General features: G+C 43.3%; 1 protein-coding gene across 4 annotated transcripts in view; it reads right to left on the reverse strand.

Moving 5' to 3' along the window:
* Positions 1–14,492, reverse strand: part of LOC8028301 (four and a half LIM domains protein 2) — a 350,510-nt gene that overhangs the window by 86,715 nt on the left and 249,303 nt on the right. For all 4 annotated transcript variants that reach the window (XM_042291935.1, XM_042291937.1, XM_042291936.1 and 1 more), the window contains one exon: positions 6,575–6,790. In XM_042291935.1, the coding sequence (XP_042147869.1) occupies positions 6,575–6,790 (216 nt within the window). The remainder of the gene's footprint in view (positions 1–6,574; positions 6,791–14,492) is intronic.

Genomic DNA, 14,492 nt, shown 5'->3' on the forward strand with positions numbered 1-14,492 from the left:
GGGCACGGCGGGACCACCACGGACGCATTTATGAACCCCTTCTTATTACTCGCACAGGTCACGCTATGGACCGCACTTGATTGTGCATCAAGGTGCAATGCGCCAGGCAAGTTCGCTGCGTTCATTACCGAGCAAGACCACGTGGAAACAGAAGTGGAAGGTGGCTTAATGACTCATCTACCCTTCCAAGCTTCGACTGCAGCGCCATCTTCAACAGGGCATATAGCCATGCACGGTCTTCAAGGCTTCAGAGGGCACGGCGTGACCACCACGGACGCATCCATGAACCCCTTCTTATTACTCGCACAGGTCACGCTCTGAACCGCACTTGATTGTGCATCAGGGTGCAATGCGCCAGGCAAGTTCGCTGTGTTCATCACCAAGCAAGGCCACGTGGAAACAGAAGTGGGACGTGGCTTAATGACTCATCCACCCTTCCAAGCTTCGACTGCAGCGCCATCTTCAACGGGGCATATAGCCATGTACGGTCTTCAAGGCTTCAAAGGGCACGGCAGGACTACCTCGGACACATCCACGACCCCCTTCTTATTACTCGCACAGGTCACGCTGTGGACTGCACTTGATTGTGCATCACGGTACAATGTGCAAGGAAAGTTCGCTGCGTTCATCACCGAGCAAGACCATGTAAAAACAGAAGTGGGACGTGGCTTGATGACTCATCCACTTTTTCAAGCTTCGACTCCAGCGCCATCTTCAACGGGGCATATAGCCATGCACGCGTCTTCAAGGCTCAGAGGGCACGGCGGGACCACCACGGACGCATTCATGAACCCCTTCTCATTACGCGCACAGGTTAGTAGAAACTATGGAAAATGTTTTCGTAATAATATTAGGAGTATTATTGTCCTGCCATGCCTGACAAAGTGTTTCTCGATGAATGATGAAGCTCCAAGTGTCCTGATTCTACTTGCCGGTGACGTTGAGTGAAATCCCGGTCCTCAGGTTAAGCAACTTATTCAGGAAATGCGCTCAGCTCTACAGCCTTCAATTGGCAAAGTTTCTTCGCAACATTCCACAATGGAAGAAACAATGAAAACTAGGGTTGCTGAGTTAAACGATTCGCTTAAAGTCTTAACCCAGCATACCGAAGAAATTAATCCTCTAAAGTCAGAAGTCTGGTCAGTTAAGGAAATAATTACTGAACAACCGGAGAAAATGGAAGATTTTGAAGATAGAAGTCGCCGCCGAAACCTAGTAATATTTGGCCTCTCAGAAATGGAAGGCGAAATTCCCATTTTTTTTAAAGCAACACTTGTTGTAGGATATTTTTTGTACTAAATTGGGTGTTACAGTGCCTACAGTAGAAAGGGTGCACAGGATCGGCGTGAAAAGAGCCGATAAGACAAGACCCGTAACGCTAAATGTTGTGGACTACAACGAGAAAATGCATGTTTTGCAGAGTTGTCCTAAACTAAAAGGTTCAAACATATCTATTAGTCACGATTACTGCAGAGCTACACTTAACAAGCGGTCTAACTTGTGGAAACATGGCAAAGAGTTCAAAGCCCAGGGCCGCAAAGTGACCCTGGACTACGACCGCCTTAGGGTAGACGACACGGTTTATATTTGGGACGAAGTTAACTGGTGCCCAAAACAGGTTCAACCTACCAATTTCCGTCCGAAACAAGTTCGCCAGTCCAACTCTGTTCAAACATTTTCTTAAAGCGAGTTTAAAACGCTTCGGATAAGTCTGCTGAATGGAAGAGTTATTGCTAACAAATCTCAACAATTGGAAGTAGTTCTCCTGCTCTACGACCATCACGTACTGGCGGTTACAGAGACATGGCTGTCACCAAATATTACTGATTCCAAAGTTGTAGCCCCCTCACGTAAAATAGTAACACGGCATCGTGAAGAACGAGGTGGTGGTGTAGCAATAATAGCAAAGAAAGAAGTTGATATCGTTAAGCTTGAAAGCATTCCGGAAAACGAAAGCATTTGGTGAGAAATCCGTTATCTTAATATTTCTACTTTATTTGGCTTCGTTTACAGTCCGCCCAATAGTCTTGTATCACATAGTGAATTGATGGGGAACTATCTTGATCGCATGCTCGCGCCTAATAAAAAAATGTGTGGTCACTGGCGACGTAAACCTACCTGGTATGGACTGGAAAGCGTTAGCTTTTTCGGGCTCTCATGACGTCGAGAGCGCACGCCTGCTTCTGGATTATGCCTTTTTTCACGACCTTAAACAAATAATCACGGTTCCCACTCGAGTCACAAAGACAACTCAGTCAATCCTAGACCTAATTTTTATCAAAGATTTTCCCGGCGATATTACAGTGTCTACCGCAGATGGAATCGCTGATCACAAACTTGCTCATCTAAATTTGATTATTCAGAAAACAAAACCAACGCCCCTTCTAAGACTTTCATCGATTTTTCAAGCGCAGACAATAAATCACTTCTTGATTGTTGACATTTCTATGGGACATGTTCAAAAGCCTCGTCACATCCTGCATCAAAACGTTTGTTCATATCCGTTGTAAACCAATCAGAAGACACAATCCATGAATCAACCGTGAGATAATTTATCTTAAGAGGCGTGTTAACCGCAGACGAAAGGCGAAATTTAAAGATTGCTCGGAGCTAAACGTCCTCAATGACGAATTACTCAGTAAATTACGCATCGCACGTCATATATTTTATGGGCAAGCTCTTACTTCTTTTCTAATAGAATCACCTCAAAAGTTTTGGCGCTTTCTATCCGATACTAGTGAACGAGTCGAACAACTAAAAATTAATGGTGTTGTGTCAACTAACGGTAAAGGAACTGCAAATGAGTTCAATGCCAGTTTTCACAGAGCTTGTACTACACCCGACTCCTTTTTGATTGTGAATTATAATTATGTCTCCTCATCCGCTTCTGTTCAAATGACAGATGTGGTGCTCAGTCGTGAGGGCATATTTTCACTTTTGTTGAATATGAATGTAAAGAAATCATGTGGTGCTGATGCCATACCTAACTATTTTCTTTATCGCTACTCGGAAATAATTTCCGAGTACCTTTACGTGCGTTTCAGTGCCTCAAGTAATGAGTGTTCCTTGCCAGCAGATTGATTAACCGCTAGAGTAGTTCCTGTACTTATATCGGGTGACATATTAGATGCCGCGAATTAAAGACCTATTTCTTTAATACGCACATGTTGCAAGTTACTTGAGCACGTAATCGCTAACCATATATCTCTTTACCTAGAGTCAACCAACCTTTTTGACAAGGACCAACACGGACTTCCCAGAAACATTTCCACAACGACTCAGCTAATATCTGTAGTCCACGATATTGCAGCCGCGATCGACAATCGTCAACAAATCGACGCGATTCTTTTAAATCTATCTAAGGCGTTCGATCGCGTGCCTCACAATCTGCTTATTGATATATTGAAAGAAGGCTGGTTCGTTGAATGCAGGCTTATCTAGAAACCCGCTCTAAATTTGTTGAGCGTGACGGCTCTAGGTCTGATAATCTACAAATTTTGTCTGGTGTACCACAGGGCTTTGTGCTCGCACCGTTAGTTTTTTTATATTAACAACATTTCCAAAAATATAGATGAATGAGTTAGTATAAAATTGTTCACAGGTGACTGCGTTATCTATACTCTTGTCAAAACTTCTTCCTGACAGACTACATTGACTGAAAACATTTCGAAACTTTCGGACTCGTGCGACCTTCAAAAAATGAAAATTAACTTCTCTAAAACCGTCTTAATGACACTCACTACGAAAACAAAATCCCCTTTCCTACATATTGGCAGTCAGCGCCTTCAAGAATATTCCTCTGTGGAATACTTAGGTTTAACAATTAAAACAACCTCAAATGGGACCAGCACATCAACAACATATGTGCCAAAGTGTTCGGAAAGCTATGCCTTCTTCGAAGAAAACTCAAAAGGGTGTCACTCGGCTGTGAAACTTGAAGCTTATCGGCCTCTAGTTCGCCCACTCCTAGAGTACGCCTCTATTGTGTGGGACCCGTATTTTGTAAAAGACATTGCGGAGGTGGAGCGGATCCAACGTCTTGCTGCAAGGTTCATCCTTATCAGACTACCGCACTTCATCATCAATAACTAACATATTAAAGCAGCTTGAGCTCGAACCGCTCCACGTTCGCCAACAAATCTTTAGGCTGAAGTTTCTTCACTTACTATATAACAATTCATATGGCCTATCAAGTGACACTTATCTTCCCCCTGTGCCACAAAGATCAGCTCGACTAAATCACTCCAAAGTCATATGCCTATACCAGGGGTGGCCAGGCTGACCCTGCCTAAAAGCCGCAAACTACACCAGGAAACTTCAAAAAGCCGCGGGGAGGCGGGGGGGGGGGGGGGGGGGGGGGCGAGAATTTCGTTTGGAGCAATAAACTAAACTCGAACTACTTGCAATCTATTCGAGTCAAAAGCAGTCCAAGTGTACGTAAGGTAGCAGTAGCAGAAGACTACCAAACCGCCACCTGTCTTTCGATTTAAAACGCGTTCCATTTCTCTTCTCGGGCAAGCGCGGGGGGGGAGGGGGTAGATAGGGGGGTAGGGTAGGGAGCCGCGAGCCGCACTTTAAGGCGTGAAAAACCGCATGCGGCTCGCGAGCTGCTGCTTGGCCACCTCTGGCCTATACTTTGCCAGAACTAAACTTTTTCAGAAATCATAGTTTCCTAACACAATTGAACAATGGAACTGCTTGCCATCATTGCTTGTCGAATGTACTGATGTCAACCAATTCGAACATCTCTTGACTAAACTCCTTTTGTAACCTTCCCCTGCTTGGGCAACACTGCCGCCTGCAGTATATGTAAATAAGTAAATAAATAAATAAATGAGCTTGTTTGAAAAGAAGAGTGTCCTCCGGGTCACCAATATAGAAATTTTTAATGTTGTTTTCACAAACGTGATTTATATAAACGCTTAATTACATATCAATTTGGCAGTGGACGAATTTCGCCTCCGCTCCGGCCCTGGTCCCAAGTCGTCTTTTGCCTCCTGCTCCTTGGGCGGGATTATTCTGCCGCGCAGCCGGGGCTCTCGGATGCTGTCAGGTATCCCCGGAGTGTGCCCGGCAGAGACCACTCGGGCCAGGACTTCTACTTTCGGGCGGCGTCGTGGAAACCAGCGAGCCACAACATACGTGTTGTTTGGTTTCCACCAATGTTCATTTCATAAAAACACTGACCATGCGCCAGTCCAAAAAAAAGAAAGGTAGTAATAGCTATTTACTTACACTAATTTTAGTCAGCAACGAAGCGGATACTCTATGTATATTCCGTTTTCCATATCCAGTGCAGTCAGAGCTACGGGTGCGAGCCTCGTTCACCCTTAAGCTGATACTACAGGCAATGCCACGAGCACGAGAGCTTGAGGTGGCTGCTTTGAAGCGTTCTTCCGCAGAACGTGCGCCCGCGCTAGAAATGCGTGTCTCAAAGCCAGGAGCGCGGGCAAGCTCGCGCTTGTAGCTTGGGCTGCAGTCTCAGCTTAAGGGTGAACGGAGTATAGCTGCACAACTATGCTCCGATCGCACAAGACCTTGTGCGAGAAAAGAGTTTTATAAAGTGAAATGATCGTCCCTCCCCCCTTCGTACTGGAAGACCTGTTAGGTACGAGTATCACACAGTTCAGCAAAAGGATGTAGAGTGCCTTTGCGGTGAGAAAGTTCGTCTGGGTCTCCCCCAGAACGTACAGTGACATTATAGTGCCGAGTTCTGATTGGATGATATCGGGGTGAAAAGGAGTGACACGTCTGCTCTCTGCGCAGAGGGTGCTGTGGCATCTGGGCGCCGAGTCGCCGAGCTCCGGCGTCGTCTGCGAGTCGTCTGCGTTGTTTTGTCGAGTAACAGGTGCCAGACGCGCTATAACAAACGAAGAAGTCACGGCCGAGACGCTGCTTGCATTGGTTTGCTACGCTCCGAAGAAAATCAAGTGGCAGGGTTCAAGCCCCCTTGTCCACATGATCACTCCCTCTCACCTTTTCAAGCCTCCTCTTCTGATGCGCGGAGACACCGCTCTCTTTCGCACCTCCTCTCTAACAAGGTGTAAAGTTGGGCGAGTTGGTTGATGGTCATATTGAATGGGTTAAAACAGCGCAAAAAAGACGAAGGACCAGTAAAAGGAAACACACAGACACAGCGCTGACCTACAACGCAGTAGTAAATATTTCAGTTGTAAGTCAGCGCTGTGTCTGTGTGTTTCCTTTTACTGGTCCTTCGTCTTTTTTGCGCTGTTTTAACCCATTCAATATGACTCCTCTCTAAGTCTCGAAGGGACTCGTTCTGGCAACACTTCCTGAATAACAAGTCCGAAGTGGCTGAATTGTTGATGTCATCTAAGGAAGCCAACGTTGTGTACGGAATGGACATGAGTGCTGTGTCAGAACGTTCGGCTGGTTTCGTCTCCTCACTGATTGAAAGCGAGCCTCAGCCGAGCAATCACGCAGCACTTGTGCGCAATAAGAGTAAACCGCGCTCACTTCTTTAGGTGACGTGGAAAAGCGGCCGTGTTATCTCAGAGGTGTTGGTTTTGGCCGACTTGGCCGCCGTAGAGGAATTATTCCAATCTAGACATACCTCGTCACACGCGGAGCACCTGGGCTTGAGGGTCTCAGCGTAGTGTCGCTCGCAGTAGAGGTGTCCGTCCTTGGCGCAGTACGTCAGGTCCACCAGCAGCTCCTGGCAGGCTGCGCACACGAAGCAGGCCGGGTGCCACGCAACCAGCTCGCCAAACTTCGGCGCGATCACGGCCAGCTCTCCGCTGGGCAGCACGCCTCCGCATTTGAAGCACTCCTAAAACAAAGAAGGTTCCCCGAACGTTAGAAAAACGCGCCTACTGATGCATGTCTGTAGGTACACAAAGCAAGCATATATCAAGCATCTGTTCGACAAATAATAAAGAGAAACGTTTAAGCTCGCGAATCTGAGCGCGCAGGTAGGCTACAGCAATCGAAGAAAAGCGATATGTAGAATAAACACAGGACAAAAGTCCTGTCTTCGTTCTATGTGTTTTTTTTTTATTCACGTTTAAGCAACAAGCATATATTTTGGCCCTACCTGGTTGAAAACAAATATATAAAAGAACTTCTTCAAAATTGCGCCCATTTGTCACGTAAATAATTGTGAGCTCAATGTATAATTTCTAATCGAGGTGTACTCCATTAGCTACAATAAAGTGCATAATGGCTGAAACGATGACCGTATGTCTACTTCTTTCCTAGATTCAGTGTACAACTAACCATTTCTATCTACAAGAGACATGGCAATAACAGGGCAGTGATACCGTTCTAGGCTAAAGATCCACCGACACTGGGTATACTGTTTTAAGTAAGCAGATTATTATGCAGGCTGTATTTTACGAAACAACCTGTATAGAGTGTAATACCCCGCAGGGCTAATTTTCTGCATTGTTAGAGCTGAAAATAGCAATGTTTTGTGACAACCGAATCCCGCATCCGGGTTCCTAAGCAGCGCACCAAACCTTTAAGTAAATTCGAAAGCGTTGTTTTTTTTTGTTTTTTTGTTTTTTTTTTACAAAGTAAGCACGTTTTGATGAAAGGCAATTAATGCTTGCAGAAGAGCACATCGCTCAATCAAGAATAGGATTTTAATTGAGCATCAGGTTCAGCTAAAAAATGAAACGTAAAACTCAAGTACTATACGTGACTACTCCGTCGTGTAAATTTGAGTTCAGTAAACGAATGTATGTGAACTTACATATCATCTCAAAATCAACATTTTCATATTTCCTACCTTCGCAGTGTTCATCACTTCTCCCAGACGAATTCAGATGAATATTTATAAAATAAATAGTTATAAATAATTATAAATATATAAAATAATAATTATTTATAACACAAAACAGCGAAGGATTTCTCGAGATTATTTATTTTGTTAGCTAAACATGTCTTCAAAGTCCCTGTAAAACTTAACCGTCTTGAAACACTCTTTTTAGGTAAGCCATATATATCATACCTCAAAATTACTTTATAACACGGCCTACTAAGTAAAGAGAATGTTTCTATTTGCTTAAATACCATAGCCCTCTATGCTATGAAGCAGAAATATTCTTAAACAGAGTACTAGGTGTCATCAAAAAGTTCAGACTGATTTGTAGCATAAAAAAAGGGCAGCACAGGGATGCTCGCACAGCAGTCGAAGGAAATGGACCTACATGTCACGTAATACCAAAGGGCGTCGCTCATTGAACATTAGGAGCTGCGATACACGAGTTTTTGCGACCACGTGCTCCCGCAAAGGGCGATTTCACCATTGACTGCAAACCAGAGCGAGCACACATCAATTCTGCGTCAAACTTGGTAACTACAAAACAGCAACCTTTGAAATGATTATGCTGCCTCGTGTCAAAAACCAGTGAATTTAGCAACGCGTTTTAAGTGGCACTCCCGCTTTAGGAACGGCCGAACACCGCTGGAAGACGACCTTATGGGGACCTTATCCGACCTCTCCTTGACTTCAGTAACATTCTGCTACTCTTGAAGCGCAAGTACCACTCAAAACACCTCGCACACCTCACAGCTTTTTGACTACGGCCTTTAAATAATTTCCGAGGTCTCTCTTTTAGATTTGCCAAGTCAGAAGTAAAATTAATGTTCGCTCTCGCTTTGGTTTGCAGTCTATAGAGAGATCTCCATTATGGTCGTGCATGTTGTCAAACAAGTTCGAGTAGCGCAGTTCCAAATGTTGACGGAGCGATGTTCTTTGGCATAATGACGCAGGAAGGTCCCTGCCCTCGACTGCTGCGCGTGCACCACTGTGCTGCCCTCTCTGTCTACACTGTAAAATCAGTCTGTTAACTTTTTAATCACACCTCGTATGAGCAGATATGAAGCAGAATGTACTACTACCCGATAGAGCCAACAAAACAAAAATATAAGGAAACAGAAAAATACTTTTTTTTTCTAAAACACAATATTGAATTCGCATCAATTCGAATTTTAGTATTGATATATATATATATATATATATATATATATATATATATATATATATATATAATGGAACATATAAAAGGTCCTTTCATTTAAGTAGTACCGCATAAATTAGTAGTTTCAAAAACAACAGGGTGCACAAGAATCGTCGAAACGGAGGTAAAAAATGAAGGCGGTTAAAATTCTGTATGTTGAATTTTCTGATGAGTTTGGACTATCGCATTGCAGCGTAAATCATGTTCACCTAGCCCAGTTTGCTACGTGTATGCTGAACATATCTTGGATCTCAAAGCCGTAGAGCTTAATTTCTGACGTCACCTAAAAGGGGCCAACGCGGACCGCAGATTGGATATGAGTGATGCGTGAGCGTTCGGCCGTGTCTCGTGTCCAATCAATTCAAAGCACGAGTCCGAGCCGAGCGCTAACCCCGCATTCCTGTCCGATGTGTGCCCCGCATCGGCCTTTTCTGAGGTGACGCCGAAACTTGAGCACTACCGTCGAAATTCCGGCCGTAGTGTAAGTTTTAATATATCTAGGAGGTATTGGTCTGCTTCACACTCCCCTCACCTGAATTCGCTTCAGGCTGTGAAAAACGTTTGGATTTGCAGTTTGTTCAAATAGGTTCTCCGAAAAAAGCGAATAAATTAGGGCTATTTTGCGTCGAGGAAACCGCGTGACTGCAGAAATGCTACAAAAAGCCACAGCCGATCCAACAAGGAGACCCGTCGGAACATCTTCGACGACGCCGATTATTCGCTTGGCTAGTTTTCCGAGGGCAATTGGGCCTTAATAAACGCCCATTTTCTTAGGTATTAGTCAACGTTACTAAAACACTCAGTTGGGAAACTCTCCGTCGAAACCTGGGCCGCTGGCGTCCACCGAGACCGAGCTAAATACGACAACAGCGCCACTCTTTATCATTTGCCTGTACTGTGGTCACCTTGAGCTTTTGGAAAGCATGTTTTTGCGTAAAAACAAACGGAAAAGACTCTTTTTGTATGAAATTTATTGGAGTTTAGTACAAAACCAAGGGCGCGTGATGTTTTTAAAATCTTTAGTTTGCAAGGTTTTGCGGCACAATTAATATTGTTTTTATACAACCCTGCCTCAGCGGTCCTTTCAGGTAGCGCGTCCCGACCTAGGTGCATTTTAACTTCGGTAGTAACACGCGGCGCGTCCGCCGGGCAGACCGGTGTGGCGCCCCTGTACCCTCTACCACTGTATCTGTCCTTACCAACTCCTTGGTCCTTACGCCAAAATAGAAGTCACGCGCAGTTCCTGGAGTGGCCGCTGCGGCAGAAATAGTGGCGTTGTGTTCGCCATTAGCTCGGTGCTCGAGGACGGATCGGGGACACTTTTTCAGAGCAGTCTCTATGGAAGTTTCCCAACCGAGTGGTTTAGTAACGTTGGTATTAGTGTTCATTTGAATGCGATACAAGTTCAATGCGATGAATTCAACCCGACTTGGTCGTTCATATGTTTTCGACGAGGAAACAAATGACAAAATGTATTTTAATTTCTTTTCTTTTGATTTTTACAGCGAAGGATTGGTTATAAATTTTATACGCAATATCTTTATCATGCAATTGTTTTTTGTTTCACGGCTCATTCAACCAAATGAAAGCCATTAGGAAGCGGTGCAGACCGTGCAGTTGCCGGATTACAATCAGCGTTATTGCATACGTGACATCAGGCAGCATCTTCACAGTTGCGAACGCACATAAATGAAGGTATGCCGCGCAACGCAGAATCTGCTTTATGGCAAGAATCCGACCAATATAATATGGAGTAAATTTAGCGACCACTTAAGAAGTTAACAAAATCCGTATAATTTTTTCCCGCTAGCTTAAAGACAATGTTACACAGATTTGACGTAAGCGTCAAATTTTTTAAGATATGTTTCAGGTTTAAATAGCGTGAAAACATTTCTGTATTATCCAAACGCTTTCAACGCAAACTTTAAGAAGGAACAACGATATTTTCTATCATGAGTGGCTCTCTTCTTTTTTCAGATGTGCTGACTAATTTACCAATTATAAATTAAAACTAAAAAAAGCCAACCAAACATTATTGGAAACAAAAATTGTGAGCGCTTCTCAAGGCCTGATCTCACCTTGGGCACCAACCAGAAATGGCACTCGTAGACCTGTCAAGTAAACCTCCTTAGCCAAGCTTTCTACGCTTAAGCGTCCAACCAACTGGCCACAGAAGAATATGTTTATGAACACGCACTACTACGAAAGATTACTCCAGTCCCCAAGAAGCTGGTGATAATATTTTGGAGAGCAGCATATTTCTTTTTCTATTCGTCTGGAGAAACTGGTTCCTAGTACAATTTTGTCCTTGGAAACTGCATTAGCAGAGCCGTATTTGTGCTTTGTAATCTTAGCATGCTTCCTAGTTTTGGATTTATTGTAGAAATTAATTATTCTTCACCTAGTCGGCATTTCCACGCTTTCTTTGAGAAAGCAAATTTGCTATATACAAGGCAGACAGCATTTCGTTTTAAGCACATACGCATATATGTGCACCGTTTTAGAAAACGCAACAACGCAACAAAAAGATTGTAAAAAAATGCGCTTTATCTGTTGAAAATTACGGTACTCAGAATTGCTACTGGGGCGACGGCTTGTGTGAGGCATTTCCAAAACACTAAGCAAGCGGCGATTCTTAGCCTTCTGCAAAGAACCCTATGCTCCGCCACTATGCGTCTTTGCGAAGATGGAAGCCGCCACCGAACACGAGGAGAAAGAGATTTCAGAAACAGACCAGGGAGGACGGAGGGGAACTTCGAGAGAGAGAGACGGGAGAGAAAGAAAAGAAGAGAAAGGGGATTCACTATTTCGGGTTGCCGGTTCTAACGCCAGATGGCGAGGCAGTCCCAGTGGGTTTGCAATCCTTTCAAGCACTCCGCGCCATCTATTGAGCAATGCGCAATATGCTCGGACTTCCAAAACTAAATTCAGGCGCGAAATAAAGTCCTGCGTTCCTTGGGCAAAGGGTACAAAATAATTGTGCGATTGTAGAATAGTTCATATTACTCAACAAAATTGTACGACTCTCGTCTTAGACGACTAGTGGGCATTGTGTGTACTTGAACGTTATGTCGAGTGCTATACCAAAAACTATCTGATTGTACAAAGCAACGAGAGATGCATTACACGTTGTTAATCTTGAAAAACGTCGTTGCTAATATGCCCTTTATTCCTCTCATGGCTCCTTCTTTTGGGTTTTTCGTGAGTTGTAATTCTTTCCATTTGCGTGGCGACGTTGTTTTTTTTTTTTTTAGGTGGGTGTTTTGAGGTAGTTTATTAATATGCAAAAAAAAAACTAACTATAGGCTACCTCCGTGTCATGTTTATTTATTTTCATACGACAGCATGCTAAAAGCATTTACATACTTCCGCCCTTGCAGCACATATTCTTATTTTTCTTCTTGTAAACTTTGTGAACCTCCGAAAAAAAAAAAAAATCTCGAAAATTTATTCTTAAGATACACGAAAGCCGTTATTATAGGTATTGAAAATGAAAATAATGGGTACAGACATAACACAACCAGCTCGTTGGCGCCCTGGCATTTTATTCATAATGGTACATTCTTTTGTTAAATATTAGCCTCCTTACGTGACCTAAACGGCTTGGTTAAACAATTTGTGTCCTGCTAAGCGTGTAGTCAGTTTATACGTAATACAGACAAGTTACGAGCTATTAAGAATATAGTCTTGTACATTTTACTTCAGTTGCGAATTAGTTTCAGTGAAACGTTTACTAAGACTTCAACATCAACAACGAGAGCTTGCCAATCTCTGCTAGAACAGCTGTCTCCTTCGTCCTCACAGGTGTTGAAGATTAAGCAATAAAGGATATCGATGTGTGCCGTTTTTCTAGCACGTTACTGAATCGATAGATTAGCGCTGTTGCAAAGAGAACGACAATTGGCCATTGTGATATGTGAAAGAAACGTCCCTATTGTAAGAACCAATACAGAAGCGTATAATACACTGTGTCAGAAATGCTCGTTTATAAGTTAAAACAAAAATTTGATATGGTCCGTGTGGATTGAGAGCCTCCATTGAGATCACCTAGTAGTTGAGAAAACTTGACACATAGGATTTTCTAAAAAAAAAACAGGTCGTAAATTAGGTAGTACGTGGTCTGCATGAGAAAGGTACAACTCAGTCTCTGCATAGGTAAGTGGAAAAGATATTATGCATTTACACTTTCAAAAGGTATATCACACAGCACCTTGATCTGTTGAATTAGGGTGCTCTTTAACTTGAAAGCTCAAATAATAAAAATAGACTGAGTGTTATGACAAAAGAAAGTGTTACGTTTATCCGAATCTTTTAACCCAATATGTTAACCTCCAGTGCCGAATGTCCAATGTCAAATGTCCCGTTTTCAACATGCTCATGTTGTACGAAGAGGCAATTTTCATTTCTGTGCACCTCTTGTAGCATTAAAACAAGGCTGCTTGCGCATTGCTTAATAGTTCGTCGTTAGTCAATCGCTGCATGAGTTATTTGACATAACACCTTTTTTATTCACACGTACCTGTTTGTTGTCATAGTCGTTATTAGCGAGGTTTCACAACGCATCTCGTGTATGTACGTACGTCACTGACTGCCGAATTGACTGGGAAAAAGTATCCGCTAAATTTACCGGGAACTTATCTTCACTGCAATTAACGGAGACATTATTTTCCGCTAAAGTTAGCGGAAACGTTATCTTGTCAAATTTCGCGGGAAATTAGTGTCATGTAACGTCAAGGTGCTACGTAGCGTCCAGTATCAAGTCATGTCACGGCGTAACGTGACGTGACGTGAAAATGTCATATGAACACCGTCCGCTAAATTTAGCGGGACCTAAGTTCGCCAATTATAAAACGGTACTGTAGCTGTGTGCAACAATGTGCAGCTTCTCGGCGACCGCCATAGTTCATGACAAAGAACGTGGAATTGTTTTTAGTCATGACCTTACATTTCGAACCCAAACGAGGACGTGAGTTCTTTCTAACCAAATAGAATTTATCATAAATAAATAAATCTACCTTAAGCAGCCGTCATGAGCCTAAATAATGGCGCAGAGGTAGCCACTTGAAGATTGACAAAACCTGTTGCCAGCATGTTTGCCCGCATGAGTGTTTGGAACGCCCAAGGAAAGGTTTGGTTCACGGGGCAAGATGGTGCCGATTACGCCATGAAGTGCGTGCAAGTATTTATTACTCATCTTAATACTCAGTGTTTGATTTAATAGAAAGTGTCACAACAGAGGATCCCATAGCAGACCCAAGGATGAAAAAGGAGCGCGGGATGTCCCTTTCGAATGCAAGAACTCCAGCGTGATTCGTTGCCTTTTTATGTGCTTTGCCTATGCGTGCAAGCTCGAGCTCACAAGACGCTAAAGTGTTATCGAAGGTAGAAAAGCTCGGTCTGAAGGGCGAGCATATTTATATCTACCGACAGACATCAATGTAACAATTACTGAACGAAACTAACAACTTGAAACATTTAAAACACGCCGCTGCATAAAAATCGCTGCGC

This window comes from Ixodes scapularis, unplaced genomic scaffold (genome assembly GCF_016920785.2).
Source record: "Ixodes scapularis isolate PalLabHiFi unplaced genomic scaffold, ASM1692078v2 PGA_scaffold2__306_contigs__length_199485367, whole genome shotgun sequence".
In the NCBI taxonomy this organism is placed as follows: Eukaryota; Metazoa; Arthropoda; class Arachnida; order Ixodida; family Ixodidae; genus Ixodes; species Ixodes scapularis.